General features: G+C 34.7%; 1 protein-coding gene across 1 annotated transcript in view; it reads right to left on the reverse strand.

The window, feature by feature from the left end:
- LOC113224949 (vacuolar protein sorting-associated protein 13B-like) overlaps nt 1-16,853 on the reverse strand; it is a 753,925-nt gene that overhangs the window by 402,350 nt on the left and 334,722 nt on the right. The window contains exon 14 of the mRNA XM_026454950.2: nt 7,114-7,317. Within this exon, the coding sequence (XP_026310735.2) occupies nt 7,114-7,317 (204 nt within the window). The remainder of the gene's footprint in view (nt 1-7,113; nt 7,318-16,853) is intronic.

Raw genomic sequence — 16,853 nt, forward strand, 5'->3', positions numbered from 1 at the left:
AGGAACTTCTGTTGAATAATTATTACTAATTTTCTGTATTATCACACCCTCACCACTTCTATATTATAAATAATGTCAACCGTATCTTTTAAGAAAATTGAAGAACTTTAAATTCATTGTATAAAAGACATACTTCCAGACAAAGTAGTGAGTTATGATGGAGCTGCCTATGTGTGGGGTTATCCTTGCATAGAACATAGTTGTTAATCATGATCATAGCTCTATTTCCTTACGTGGTAGTATTAAAAATGGATGTTCACTTAAATTAGGTTGCTCATCACTGAAAATCATTTCATGCTACAACACTGAAATGGGAGAACAAAAGAAAAAATGACTGTACTTGCAAAAATTGCTTATGACACACCAGGCACTGCAATTAAAGGAAGTAGAAATTGCTAGATCTCTATGGACAGATCATAAAAATTATGTTAGTTACCTCTTAAAAATATGACTCCCTTCATTCTGTCTTAATTAAATTCCGAAATTCTTCATAGATACCAGAAAGAACATCTATATCTCTACTGGTATTCTCATACACTTTATATCTCTTTATGCTACCATAAAACTTAAAAAATATCCTTAAAAAAAAAAAAAAAAAAGATGGCAGAAATGTGCTCTTCTAAATCAGAAAATAAGTACCGAATAAAACATGTTTAAAAACATTTAGATTTACTTTCTTTCTCCTCCCTCTACATTTTAAACCAAATACATCAGTTATCAACATATTCAACAGTTAAAAAATTAAATACAATTTCTGGTACTCTATGAGTTTTAAAATGCTTTTCCAGGTGCAAGTCATATAACATGCATACAATTTCTTCAAGGGAAAACTATTTCATTAAAAATTAATCAACTCCTGTGCACCAACATTCAAAGCAGCATTATCCACAACAGCCAAAAACGTAGAAACAACCCAGATTTCCCGCAACAAAGAAACAGATAAATTTAATGTGTTACATGCATACAATGAAATATTACTCAGCCATAAAAAGGAATGGAATTCTGATACACACAAAGAAAGGAATGAACCTTAAATATATTACACAAAGTAGAATAAGCCAGATACAAAAGTACAAATACCATACGATTCCTCTTATATGAAGTACCTAGAATAGGCAAATCTATAGAGACAGAAAGTAGAATAGAGGTTACCAGGGATGGAGGGAGAGGAGAAGATGGAGTTGTTCGATGGGGATAGAGATTCTGTCTAGGATGATGAAAAAGTTCTAGAAATAGATAGTGGTTATGCTACACACTGTGAATGTGCCTAATGCCACTAAATTGTACATTTTAAAATGGTTAAAATGGTAAATTTTACCATGTGCATTTTTTACCACAATTTTAAAAAATCACCAAATAAGTTAATTGATAGTATTGAGAAGTTAATATGTACAAGAAGAGTGAGATTAAAAAGACTAGTTCTTAGTAAGAAATTTTAACACCAGCAATATGGAGACTAAGCTGAAATGAACATTTACCATTTGTACTACCACAGCACAGATATTCTGGATAAAATGTCAGGTGAATTTAATACCGAAAAGTGCTACATATCTTTTATTTGGCCCTCTAGATCTACTCTCTACGCTTCACTACCCTGTGTGCTTGGGAAGTTAATCTATATGAACAATATGAATGGATTTCCTGGTCCTCTGTTTTTTGAGTTTTTTTGTTTTTGTTTTTGTTTTTTTTCTTGGTTTCAGTCAATGAGAAACAGTGGAGACAGAAGTGGAGAATGAAGTCTGGGTATTTATTCCCTGTTCTCATAAACTCTCTTTCCTGCCCTTTAAGCCCACTGGTGTCAACAACTGCTCCAGGGTACTCAATCATCTCCTGTTAACTGAGATTTCCCTCCCCAGTTAACATCTTTGTCCTTTTACTAAATTCTCTTAAACTGTCCAATTTCAGACTACCATCTTTTTCTAATACAATAGCAAAACTTGAAATAAAGACAAATACTATGGTGTCAGAAATGAAGAGGCAACATAAAGTCAGGGTAACAAGTGGAAACAGTCCTTGGCGGTATGTAGAAGTGTCAAACTCAGATAAGGGTGGAGGGGTTGAGCAATGGCGTTTTAACACTCATTCAGGGACTGCAGACGTGGTCTAGAGCCTGAACTGGGGAGTTCTTTGCATAAAGCCTGGAGGGAAATAGAGCTGCTTTTTAAGCAAAAGATACACTAGACACTAGGCTTCAGCAGGCTAAGAAATGCCATGGATGTTTTTCAGATTCCTAGGACAGAGGAGAGGTGAAAGTAGGGGCATGATAAAGTCATTCATGGCTGAGCAGGATGGCTCACGCCTGTAATCCCAGCACTTTGGGAGGCCGAACACCTGAGGTCTGGAGTTCCAGACCAGCCTGGCCAGCATGATGAAACCCTATCTCTAGTAAAAATACAAAAATCAGCCAGGCGTGGTGGCAGGCGCCTGTAATCCCAGCTACTCAGGAGGCTGAGGCAGGAGAATCGCTTGAAACCGGAAGGCAGAGGTTCCACTGAGCCGAGATTACACCACTGCACTCCAGCCTGGACAACAAGAGTGAAACTCTGTCTCAAAAAAATAAATAAATAAAATAAAAAATAAATCATGAGAAACTAAATGCTATTATTTGCTTGTGTGGGATGTCATGTGTGCTACTTATATGATAAGATAAACCCTTGTTGATAAAGAACCTAAAAACTGCTGAGGGTTCCCTGAAATCTCTAGCACCCTGGCAAAAGCAAATGTCAAAATGCTCTGTAGGGACAATTCTACAACAAAGGGCACATAGGAATCACACAGAAAAATTAAACTGTTGAAGATGAGTTCACAATAAGATATTACAAACCATATGAGAAAATGAACCAGAAAAAGGGACAGTCAGCAGATACAACTAACAAAAACTTGGCATCTCCAATAAATGGAGTTAAGAAAATCTAAAAAGACTATAAAGGAATTATTTTTAAATGTTAAGAAATAAAAGAATGAACAATATGAAGGGGAGACTATATATATACATTTTTTGTTTGTTTTAATCTATTCAAAAGACTTTATGCTTCTTTGAACATAGCATTCCTGGAAAGCTCTAGAAGTCCTTCTCTCCTCCTGGTAACCATTGTCCTGATAATCTTTTGATTATAAGAATATTTTCTATTAGCCACACTATCATGTCAACAATACAACTATCTGTATACGGATTTAAATATAGAATATATGTGTTGTGGATAGTTAAAGCAGTACTTCCCAACCTTCTTCATATAATTGCATATGTAGGAAATGTTATTTGTATCTGTGGTAAGCAGAAAAATCTCCATGGCATTGAAAGCTTCATTCGCCCTGGACCCACCCAAAGACTCTAAAGGCCAAGGTAATCCATGTCTCAGCATAGCTGTGACACATCTCATGGTGTTTCAGCGCACTGGTTAGCAAGCTCTGAGTTGTAATTCCTCTTTCATAAATACGTTCTTAATATTTTTATTGCCGTATTAATACGGTATTAGTGAATTTAAATAACACGGTTACACTGAAATAATTTTATAATTATAGCTCCTTCCTCCCTCATTATAACAAAATGATATAACAAATAACAGCATAGGGCTACTATGGTACAGCATTTGATTAGTGTGGCAGAATCTTCTTCTGCCCAGGGCTAAGGAGAAAATTAAAAGTTAAATTGAAATGACAAAATTAGCTAACCCTAATAGGGTTTCAAAAACCTGTTAACGAGTTACACGAAGCATATCGCTAACTGACAACTTGCCTGCTCTGTTGTGAGTAAATCCTAGTGTTGTTCATGACTTTACAAGAGCTGGAAACATAAAATGAAGACCCACTAAACTGAACATGTTTAAATGGTACTGTGTATATATAAATTTGCCTATACTCACGGCCTAATGCAAAAATCTAATGAAGGAGATTTGTATTAGCTTTCCCTTTTGGACTACTCACTAAACTAAGTACTTTACAAGCATTATCTCTGTTTTTTTTTTTTTTTTTTTGAGACAGGGCAGAGTCTTACTCTGTCACCCAAATGGTTATGATATGATGATCAATTTTAAGGCATTGATCTAACTTTACCTTGCAACCTATTAGGAGGTATCTGTCTATTGAATATTTCATGTTTAATTTCTATTCTTGCTCTCAAAAAATATTTATAGGTAGATTAAGATTAACTATGTGTGCATCTGGGTTTAAATTGACCTCTTTCAAAATTAGCCAATAAATGATAACGTAAGAAAATATAGTCATTGTTTTCATTCAGTAGCGAATAGTGAATAACCATCTTCATAATAGTGAATAACCATCTTCATAAAAATCTTCCTGCCCTTTATGAAAAACAAATCAGCTAAATTATTTTAAGGTACTTCTCAGCAAACAATCTTCCCAAGTGGATTTCAAATTGATATTGGACTAGTAGTAACCACCTCTTCTCTGGATCACACTATATAAATAAGAGAAGAGGGTGCATTTTGAAAACATGTGCCACTTTCCCATCCACCTTCCCCCAGAACTCCATTTCTATGAGCTGCTTTACATGGTCTTTTTTGAATATTAATTTCTGAATCTTTTGCATTAAAATTTTATCATTTTCAGATCTTTCAAATCTGATACAGATCAGATTAAATCTACAGATAGTACAAAACTAACAAATCTATTACGAGCATTTTCATAACTTGTCTTTATAACCCAATCAGAAAAAATCCTCAACTTTCTAATTTGAAATTAATTTCAGTCATATAAGGGTATTATTAAAATCAGAATTTACTTTTTTATAAGCAATTTAGCAAAATTTTCCCCTTAACTTCTTCACTTTGGCTGGTGAAGATACTATTCTTCTAGTATGTATTATTATACATCTACTAAAACAAAATTGTTACTCATGTCTTACTCATTTTTAACCATCCCAAGTGTTATTTTCTCTACAAAAGAGCCACAGACCTCTTAGAGTGATTTTATTAATCCTTCCTCTATAAATGTAGGGCATGTTTATTTTTATTACATCTCACATCAGGGTCACCATGTCCTTTTGCATTGTTTGTACACTGTACAATCCTAGAGTGTATGATTCAAACTATACCTTGTACGAATGGCAGTCTCTAGATGTATGACCAAAAGCTGTCACCATTTCATGTGAGCCCTGTCTTTCCTGGACTTGAAATGTCTTTTAAATGCTTCTTTCAAAAAAACACATTTCCAAAAGAGTGAGCACTACAAAATGGATGTCATGTTTCTCTAGACATTCCTGTAAACACAGTACTTAGAAAACAACTGTTTAATGGAACATTCTCCTTTCAGCCACTAAAATGTCTCTAAGATTTAACTGCATTTACCAGCTTCATTTGTACTATCTTTGTCTAGCAACTGATTACCTTAAACTTTGATTACTCTACCAAAGGATTTCACAAAACGTATTTTGTAAAGCGTTAATAGACAAAACTGAGAAAGATGAGCTTTTGGTTATATAAGTTTGGAAACTGCTGTATTCAATAGCCTTTTTACTGAAAGAATTCTAAAAGATTTTGTATGCTAATAACATTGGAAATCTTCAAGAAAGAATTCATAGCTTTTACTCTAGAAAGGATACGTCCCATTAACTCGATATGGGCTTATTTCTAGACTTCCTATCTCTTCCTCATTTGGGAAGAAAAAAGAGAAAGAATAATCTTATCACCTGGGTTACTGTGATTCTTAAGATTTGGAATGGGCAAGATAGCAAAGCTGCTTGTACAGGGGGTTAAACAGATGTACTCTAAAGTGTTAAATGCCTTATAGCAGCTGAAATTTGCCCTTTAAACGGAGTTTGTTTGCTTTTACTGATTTGTAAGATGAAAGAAATTAACATCCCCTTTACTTGATTCTTATCGCATTCTGTATTTTGCCAATAGCTTTATTTCCAGAGGAAATGGTGTCTTTATGCAGAAACAAAAAAACATAACTTCTACCTCCATTGACTATAGAACAGTAGTTCTCATTGGAGAAAGTTCTGTCCTCTAAGCAATGTTTTGGAAATGAATGGGGGTATTTTTGGTTGACTCAATGTTTGTGTATCATTATTGGCATTTAAGGGTTAGGAGTTAGGGGTTCAAGAGATCCTGTGTAGAATAGGGCAGTCCTAAAAATGAAGCCTGTCTCATATATATTCATGTAGGTGAAAACCCTGTTTATAAAGTGTTTAAAATCTAAACATATTTTTCTTCATTTTTGCATGATTTTAATATACATTAGAAGTTCCAAAATTCAACTACTATAATGGAAGATTGAACTATGTTTTGTTTGAAACTTTACCAAGAGTTTGTCGCTAGTTTAGAAAATCATGTCACCAACAGCAATACCACTTGTAGTGTTAAATATAGACCTGTACGAGTCTATTTACAGCCATCATATTCACAGTAATTGCACGTGACTATTCCATTTTGTCTTCTAATATAGTCATGCCCAGGCATTTACATATTGAAGTACATATTACTATATATTAATTACTTTCCTTTTATTTATACTTTACAGTTTATTTAAGATATTACATATTTTTGAAATTATCTGTATATGTAAGTTACATTATTTTTCATTTTCATTTCTGGTTATATTTTTTATTTTCATTTCAGGATGGTAAAGGAGGCATTATAAAATATTTCTTATACAAAAGAGGTACTGGCATGCTAGGTTAGGATGTTAAAAAGAAAAAGAAAAGCTTTTACGATTGGGAGGAAGAGGAGAGGGCACTGGGTCTGATAGGGTCGAAAACCACTAATCTAAACCAGGTGACTAGATAATAATAGTCACCTGGTTCAAAAAAGGTGTAGAGGAACAGAGGTAGGGAGAGGGGAAGCATGAGTCTCTTTTTCACTCAGTTTCTACATTTCCATACTTCTGAGGAAACATACCTTTACTGTGTCTCAGTTTTCACCACTTCACAGAGCCGGCACTATTCTAAACTACCCCAGAGCTGCTGAAAGTGATTTTTAAAAAAATTCTTGTACCTAAAAGGAATATATAGTCACTGCTGCCACAACTCCTCTTGAACCTTCAGAATCTATCAGTTTTCACAGTAGTGAGGTTATCTTCATTTTAAACCATGATCTGGAAATCTGTGTTATATATTAATCTTCATTTTGTAACAGGATTTTCCAAAACACTTACCTCAGTAGTAGTCCCAATGTCAGCAGATGGGCTGCATGTGCTGGTATCTGGAGGAGCTGTGCCTATACTGCTTCTAACTGGAGAAGTAGGAACAGGCCCTGCCATGGTCTCTGGAGAGGTTGTAGATAGGTTGAGATTGCCTCTCTTCTGAATCTTATTCCAGACCTTATTCATGGTATCAGTTAGTTCATAGAAAAGCTGGACCTGAGAGCATAAGAAAAAAAGAAGAGAAAACAAGTCTTTCAACTTCCAGTTTCAAACCACTAAAATAATAATATGAGAAAATTAACTATTCCAGAGAAATAAAATTTATAAAATAAAACTCTACCAATGCATCACTGATCACTATTAACTTACACTTGAAATTTGCTTCACACTCACATGGTGATATTTAATAATCAACCTAGCATTCCTGTGGATTAAAACCACAGTAATGTAAACACAGCTTATTAGCAAACAGTAGATTTATTTCAATATATGAATAAGAGAACACATATAAATGCCTCTCGACCAGAGGACAGAATCAAAATTTTTTTAAAAAGGCATTCTAGTAAATGTAATTATTTACTGTAATACAAAATAACTACCATCCTTATTTCTAAATAATTTCCACATCTAAATTTTCTCTGTGTTTCCCAGGAATAAATCTGAAACTGGATTTCTTGTCCCACAAAACAATTGAAAAAGAATGATATAACATCGAATAGTAAACGGCAAATGTTACATATGAGACTTTTTTTTATAGATAAAGAACATATCCAACCTACTATTCCCAAAGGAGGTGTCATTCCAATATTCGGAGAAAAAACTGTTTAACTTGCACATTGTTTGACTGAGTCCTAAGATATTTACACAAGATTTCATAAATAAGCATTAATCATGAAATCTGTATGACAATGTAGTGCCATTTACTGTATAAAACAAGCCCAGGAAGAAAAAATGCAAACACAATATATAAGCAAATCCACAGCTGGACACCATATTCTGCTTGCCATTTAAAAAAAGTGAAATTCTCATATTTATAAAAAGTTTCAGCCCCAGGACACATCCAGATGATGAAGCTGGCTTCTTATGTGGGCAGAACAGATGCATAAAAACACTATTGTCAATCCTCACTTGATATAAAACAGCACTTGGGTGTACAATTTTCTCCTGTTTTTTTGTGTAATGACGTTTCAAATCTCAGGTTATAGCTATTTTTGTTTAAAAGTAATCTAGCAGCTAAAAATCTGATTAAAAAGTTCTTAAAAAAATATTTGTTCAAATTCTTCTGTCCTTCATAATTATGAATGTTTCTCTCTACAGAGAAACAACTTTGTTGCAAACCAGTTTTAAAAAATATTGTTTTGCTTTTTCTTAAATAATTAGAACTGATAAAGAGAGCACAAACAACAACAACAAAAAGCCAAAACAGGTTATAAGTATTTCTAAGGGTATTTATTTAAAAGAAATGATGCTGCTTTTATTGTCACTACTTCTGATTCCTTTAAGTGTTAGCAGTAAAATACTGTGCCTGAATGGCAACGAGTACACTGTGTGTTTAAACTGCCATGCAAACCATGACATAAACATGTATTTTTATTTTCAAAGAAGGAAGTTGCTAACAGAACTCAGACTTTCCAAATTCGGAGGTTTAAAGAAATAAGGCAAAAACATTTAGGATAAATGTTCAACTTTTATCCTTCAAGTTGTGCTAAAACACTATGCCAAGTAGAGCCACAATGAACTTCCACTTCCCATCTTTAGAATGTCTAAAATTAAAAAGCCTAACTATATTAAGTATTAGCAAGGACATACAGCAACTAACGCTCTCGTTTTCTGTTGGTAGGAATGTAAAATTTAGAATACAATTTGACAGTTTTTGAAAAGAGCATATAGCTACCGTATATATGGTACCAGCCATTCCACTGGTACCATATGGTACCGTATATACCATACCAGCCATTCCACTCTTAAGTAGTTTCCCAAGAAAAATGAAGCCTATGTCCACACAAAGGTGTGTACACAAATGCTCATGGCATCATTATTTCTAATAGGCAAAAATTGGAAAAAATCCCAAATGTACATTGACAGGTAGTGAACAAATTAAAGTACATTGACATGACAGGATGCTGTTTAGCCATAAAAAGAAACTATTGATGCATGCAACAACGTGAATCAATCTCAAAATAATTATGCAGAATGAAAGAAGCTAGGATAAGAAAAACATGGTATGATTCAATTTATAGAGAATCCTAGAAAACAAAAATTAGTCTATAATGACAGAATCAGTGGTAGCTGTGATGGGGAGGAATGGGAGAGAGGACTACATAAGAACATAAAGAAACTTTTGAAGATGTTAGATTGTGGGCATAGTTTCAAGAGTGTATGTACGCCAAATCTTAACAAATTAGATAATTTAAACATGCAGTTTATTGTATATTAAGTATACCTCAATAAAACATTTTTTAAAAATCTCTAAAAAATAAATACCATGTGAGGTGGCTTTATGTGAGTTCTGTATGAAGGTGACTTAATATCAACGATGTCTTGTGTATTGAATGCTGACTGAATAAAAATATGTAACGTTATTTTTAAAAAATTTATTCACACACATTTTTTCATTTAATCTATAGCTGTTCAGAAAAAAGATTCAATTTCAATGGAGAGGCTGAGAAAGGCCTCAAGAAGATATATTCCTGAAAGAGAGACAGGATTTAAATGAGTACAAAAAGTCATTCTACTCAGAAGTACAGAATGAACAAAAGCCAAGTGCAAGGGATGATCAAGACAAGATACAGGGCTGATGAAGAGTCCCTAGGTGGCTAGAGAGGAAAGGCCCAGGAGTATCAGGAGACAGTGTCAAAACAGAATCACTAAAGGCAGAGAGGAAGAAGAAAAACCATGGATATACAATATCAATGGAAATCAAGGAGAAACAGAATTTGACCAATCAATTTAGTGATCTGTGTTGAACAATGCAGAGCTGTAAAGTTAATACAATCTTAGAAAAACTATTTCATTTGGTATGTAGGTTGTTACCAATCATTAAAACTCAGTTTTAAAAAGTTTTTTCTTTTTTTACAGAAAAACAACTTTTCACATAAAAGATTACAGTTTAATTGTCCAGTTTAATTTTGTTTAAAAGTGAAAACAAAAATCAAGAGCTCAGGCCAGGCATGGTGGCTCATGCCTGTAATCCCAGCATTTTGGGAGGCCAAGGCGGGAGGATCACCTGAGGTCAAGAGTTCAAGAGCAGCCTGGCCACCATAGTGAAACCCTGTCTGTACTAAAAATACAAAACATTAGCTGGGTGTGGTAGTGGGTGCCTGTAATCCTAGCTACTTGGGAGGCTGAGGCAAGAGAATTGCTTGAACCCGCGAAGTGGAGGTTGCAGTGAGCCGAGACCACACCATTAAACGCCAGCCTGGGCAACAAAAATGAAACTCTGCCTCAAAAAAAAAAAAAAAAAAAAAAGTCAAGAGCTCAGAGAAATTAAAAATGGGTGAGTGGTGCAAGGATACAAATCCAGTTTTGTCTGAACTCAAAGCCTGTGTTCTTATACATCAATGCCAAATTCCATTCCCTTGGTAAAAATTGATTAACATAAGAGCAATAAAAACAATAAATAAATGAATAGAAAACTGGCATAAATCTGTTATTTCTCTAGTTACACATACTTATAAACCCCAAAATGCTAACACAGTGTTGTATTCCTGTGAATGCCTATAAGAAAACAATGTATCACTTTGCTGGCCAAAGGTAAACAGAAGTTTTATCACGTTAAAAAAAAAAAAAAGGATTCCATGGGCTTTTTTTTTCTTTTTTCTTTTTCTTTCTTTTTTTTTTTTAAATAAAGACAAGGTTTTGTTATGTTGCTCAAGTGGTCTCAAACTCCTGAGCTCAAGTGATCCTTCCATCTTAGCCTACCAAGTCGCTGGGATTACAGGATAGGCTCATTTAACTTTGGAATAAACATAGTATTTAAGGTCTGAGATACTAGTGACTAAAGACATTAAAGGAAACAGGGTAACTTTGGTCACATAGTTAAGATGAAGGGAAAGGATAACAGAAATCTCTTCCAGTCACTAAAGCACCAAATATTCAACCAAGATAAATATACAGTGTCTAAGAACACTAAATGGCAATGAAAGTTCCAGGACTAACAGACAGACAGCAATGTCTGATACAATAATAAATGTGCTCTCAGCCTACCTTACATACATAGCCTTCTCTATTTTTAAAGTACACTAACTACATGAGGGTTCTGTATCTAGGCAACAATGAAATAAATTCAACAATGTACAAGGGTCACAATTCTGATGTCATCCTAATGGATAAGCCAAAGAAAGGTATTTAAGTAGGAATTATTTCCACAAAATGTAATCAAGAAGCATACACACTAGCTACAGTCAAAATCCCACAAACCTGACCATATACCTCAGTATGCAAACTTAATGGGTCTATACAATATTCTGAGAATAGACTCACAGCTTTTAGCCCAATGGTATAAAAAGGACAAGAAGTATTCATTTGCACCTCTTCCTTACAACAAATATATTTTAAAAACAAAAAGCAAACAACAAAAACAGATGGATTAATGAGAAAGCACAAGAAAGAAATTTTGAGCCATTAACTTTGAAAGAAAAAACAGTAAGACATTTTAGGATTCTATGGTCATGTGTATATCTGCGCTCATTTTAGGGGTCCATGATACTCCTTTTAAGACAGGATACCCAGAAAATAAAAAGGAATATATAGGTATCTTTGACTATGAAAGATTAAACATTTCTGGCAAAAGATGTCAAAAAGTTTAAAGGCAAATCAACTGCATTACAGTTATAGGGTTTGTATTTAGAGAGTCTAAAGAAAGCTTTTACAAATTGCTAAGAAAAGTGAATTTAATAGAAAACTGGCTAAATGATATGAACTAACAAATCACAAAAGAGCAAATTCACTGGACAATAAACGTGAAAAAATGCTCAATCTTATTAGTAATTAGGAAAATATAAATTAATGTAAACTGTCAGTTCACGAATGAGCAAATTCAATGGCCAATAAACATTCGAAGAGATGCTCAGCCATCTGGTGTCATTTCCTTTTAGCATGAAAAATGTTCTTTAGTACATCCTGTATGCAGTTCCTAATGGTGAATCTTTTCTCTGAAAATGTTTTTCTTTAGTTTTCATTTATAAAAGTTATTTTTTGCTTAACTAATAACTTCTAAATTGATTGAGACCTTTTATTTTTTATTTCCCTAAAGATGTTCTTCTGGCCTTCATGGTGTCTTATAAGAAATAAGCAGTTAATCAAATCTTAGTTCCCCTGAATGTAAGGTATTATACATGTATTTTCTTGTGACACTTTCAATATTTGTTGTTTACTTGCGGCTTTCAACAGTTGGATTATGAGGTATGTAGATATCACATTCTTTGCGTGTTGTTTTATTCATCTTCATGTCTGCCTTACACGTAGTGCTCAGTAAGAATTTGCTTACTGCATACGGCAAAAAAAAAAAAAAAAAAAAAAAAGAAAAGAAAAAAAGAAAAATCAAGCCATCCTTTGGAATTCTGAAAGCATCCAAAGAGAGTCTGGAAGCATAAGCTAAAGCAACAAAGAGGTCTATTTAGAGACTCATGTTTTGTCATTAAAATTTAGGTTACTCTGTCACTTGAAGATATCAAAGAGTATTAACCCCTCACCAAATCTTTTAATTTATATAGATTCTTCAGTGCTGTTATTTTGTGGTTTCACATCTCTTCAGGAATGTTGCTACATTTCACCAGGGATGTTCATACCAATTTGTAAAGAAGGTATCACATTTTAATCAAAGTCAGTCTACACTAACAAAATGATATTCATATAACATTTCAGTGTTTACAAAATATTTTCATAAATATTTCAGACTTCCCAACAACCTTGTGATCAACTTTGGTTACATCACGTGGTGACAATTTAACACAATTTTGTTTATGAGGATTTATTAACTCCAAGGATTTTATGAGATTTATAAAGTAGAATTACATAAAGAGATGAGCTATTACATTTTGAGTAAAAATGAACTCTCAGTACACAAGGTTCATTCAGCCTTGGAGTAATTCTAGAAAAAAGGTCCTTGGTATCAGGAGAACAGGAGAAAGGAGGCACTGGGAGCCAGGTGGCCCTGGAAGCCAGATAACTGAAGAAAGAACAGGGAAGGAGCAGACATAGGAAGGAAATACAAGGCCAAACACAAGCCCCATCTAGCTGATGACTTTGCTTAGAGCTGGTTTGTATTTAAACAACAACAAAATCTGAGCTCAGCTCCAAACAAGGTGGATAGCTAGAGAATATACCCAGTACTCTAGTTTTGAGCCAAAGTATTACATTTACTAACACCATAAAAATCACAAAACTATTAAGTATCTCAAAGTAAATTTTAAAAATATGAATAATAGTGGAGTCTAAGAATTTTTTTGTGTTAGCTAGGATAGCAATGGATATCCTAGGAGTAGGACTATCCTCTCACAGCTACAATGATCTTTTTTCCTAAGTTATAAGGACTTTGGTAGATAACTCCAAGTAGCACAGGACTATTATATGTAGCTTTAGAGAGAGACTGAGCTACCACTAACTATAAACTATGACTTTAGAAAAACAACACTTCTATATCTTCCAAATATATCTTCATATCCCTTTGTAATAGGTCCTCTTCCTGTCACCCCCTCTTCCTTCTCTCTTCCTGTCCTGCTTCCAGGCAACAAGTAACCTATTTTATCACTATATATTAATGGTAATCAGCATATTTTAACATTTTATGTAAATGGAATTATAGAGTAAGTACTCTTTTTCCACCTGGCTTCTTTCAGTCAGCATAATGATTACAAGATTCATCAATGATCTTGCATTTTATCAATAATTCAGCCCTTTAAAGGCTGATTACCTTGGTATGAGTAGGCCGTAATTTTTTTACTAATTCACCTGATGATAAACATGTGAGCTGTGCCCAGTTTGGGGCTATATAAATAAAGCTGCTATATACATCTGTGTAAAAGACCTTTTGTGGACATACATTTTTGTTTCTCAGAGGAAATATATAGGGAGAAATGGTTGGGATGTATGCTAAGTGTCTGCTGAACTTTTTCAGAAATTGCCAAGGGGTTTCCAATGTTGTTACATCATTTTTACATTCTCAACAAGCAGTGTATGATGAGTTTCAGTTGCTCCACATATTGAGTCTATCATTTCTTTAAGCCATTCTAATAGGTGTGTATTTTTGTTTCTTCATGATATTTTTACCCCGATAATGATACTGGGCATGTTTTTATACGCTTATTGACTATTCAGATAAATATTTTGTGAAGTATGTGTTCAAGTCTTTTCCCCATTATCTGTCTTTATGTTTATCATTTATTGTTCATCTTCATGTTATTGAGTAGAAATAATTTTTAGGCCAGGCGCAGTGTCTCAGGCCTGTAATCCCAGCACTTTGGGAAGCTGAAGCAGCTGGATCGCTTGAAGTTGGGAGTTTGATACCAGCCTGGTCAGCATGGTGAAACCCTGTCTCTACAAAAATACAAAAATTAGCCAGGCGTGGTGGCACACACCTGTGATCCCAGCTACTCAGGAGGCTAAGACAGGAGAATCACTTGAACCCGGGAGGAGGAGGTTGCAGTGAGCTGAGATCGCATCACAGCACTCCACCCTGGGCAACAGAGGGAGACTATGTCAGAAAGAAAAAAAAAAAGAAAAAGAAAAGAAAAGAGAAGAGAAGAGAAAAGAAGAGAAGAGAAAGGAGAAAAACAAAAAGAAAAAGAATATTTAAATATTTTGTCTAACAGTCCATTGTTTGAAAAATGTCTTATAAATACCTTCTCCAAATGCCTGGCTTTCTGCTATCTCAAAGTGTCCTTCAAAAATTACTGTTTTTCACTCTGATGGTAGTTTCTTTTGCTGTGCAGAAGCTCTTTAGTTTAATGAGATCCCATTTGTCAATTTTGGCTTTTACCGCCATTGCTTTTGGTGTTTTAGACATGAAGTCCTTGCCATTGCCTATGTCCTGAATGGTACTACCTAGGTTTTCTTCTAGGGTTTTTATGGTATTAGGTCTAACATTTAAGTCTCTAATCCATCTTGAATTAATTTTCGTATAAAGAGTAAGGAAAGGATCCAGTTTCAGCTTTCTACTTATGGCTAGCCAATTTTCCCAGCACCATTTATTAAATAGGGAATCCTTTCCCCATTTCTTGTTTCTCTCAGGTTTGTCAAAGATCAGATGGCTGTAGATGCGTGGTATTATTTCTGATGACTCTGTTCTGTTCCATTGGTCTATATCTCTGTTTTGGTACCAGTACCATGCTGTTTTGGTTACTGTAGCCTTGTAGTACAGTTTGAAGTCAGGTAGCATGATGCCTCCAGCTTTGTTCTTTTGACTGAGGATTGTCTTGGCAATGCGGGCTCTTTTTTGGTTCCATATGAACTTTAAAGCAGGTTTTCCAATTCTGTGAAGAAAGTCATTGGTAGCTTGATGGGGATGGCATTGAATCTATAAATCACCTTGGGCAGTAAGGCCATTTTCACGATATTGATTCTTCCTATCCATGAGCATGGTATGTTCTTCCATTTGTTTGTGTCCTCTTTTATTTCACTGGGCAGTGGTTTGTAGTTCTCCTTGAAGAGGTCCTTTACATCCCTTGTAAGTTGGATTCCTAGGTATTTTATTCTCTTTGAGGCAATTGTGAATGGAAGTTCATTCATGATTTGGCTCTCTGTTTGTCTGTTACTGGTGTATAAGAATGCTTGTGGCTTCTGCACATTAATTTTGTATCCTGAGACTTTGCTGAAGTTGCTTATCAGCTTAAGGAGATTTTGGGCTGAGACAATGGGGTTTTCTAAATATACAATCATGTCATCTGCAAACAGGGACAATTTGACTTCTTCTTTTCCTAACTGAATATCCTTGATTTCTTTCTCTTGCCTGATTGCCCTAGCCAGAACTTCTAACACTATGTTGAATAGGAGTGGTGAGAGAGGGCATCCCTGTCTTGTGCCAGTTTTCAAAGGGAATGTTTCCAGTTTTTTCCCATTCAGCATGTTGTTGGCTGTGGGTTTGTCATAAATAGCTCTTATTATTTTGAGGTACGTTCCACCAATACTGAATTTATTGAGCATTTTTAGCATGAAGGGCTGTTGAATTTTGTCACGGGCCTTTTCTGCATCTGTGGAGATAATCATGTGGTTCTTGTCTTTGGTTCTGTTTATATGCTGGATTACGTTTATTGATTTGTGAATGTTGAACCAGCCTTGCATCCCAAGGATGAAGCCCACTTGATCATGATGGATAAGCTTTTTGATGTGCTGCTGAATCCGGTTTGCCAGTATTTTATTGAGGATTTTTGCATTGATGTTCATCAGGGATATTGGTCTAAAATTCTCTCTTTTTGTTGTGTCTCTGCCAGGCTTTGGTATCAGGATGATGTTGGCCTCATAAAATGAGTTAGGGAGGATTCCCTCTTTTTCTATTGATTGGAATAGTTTCAGAAGGAATGGTACCAGCTCCTCCTTGTACCTCTGGTAGAATTCAGCTGTGAATCCATCTGGTTCTGGACTTTTTTTGGTTGGTAGGCTATTAATTATTGCCTCAATTTCAGAGCCTGCTATTGGTCTATTCAGGGATTCAGCTTCTTCCTGGTTTAGTCTTGGGAGATTGTAAGTGTCCAGGAAATTATCCATTTTTTCTAGATTTTCTAGTTGATTTGCATAGAGGTGTTTATAGTATTCTC

This window comes from Piliocolobus tephrosceles, chromosome 7, assembly GCF_002776525.5.
Source record: "Piliocolobus tephrosceles isolate RC106 chromosome 7, ASM277652v3, whole genome shotgun sequence".
Taxonomy (NCBI): Eukaryota; Metazoa; Chordata; class Mammalia; order Primates; family Cercopithecidae; genus Piliocolobus; species Piliocolobus tephrosceles.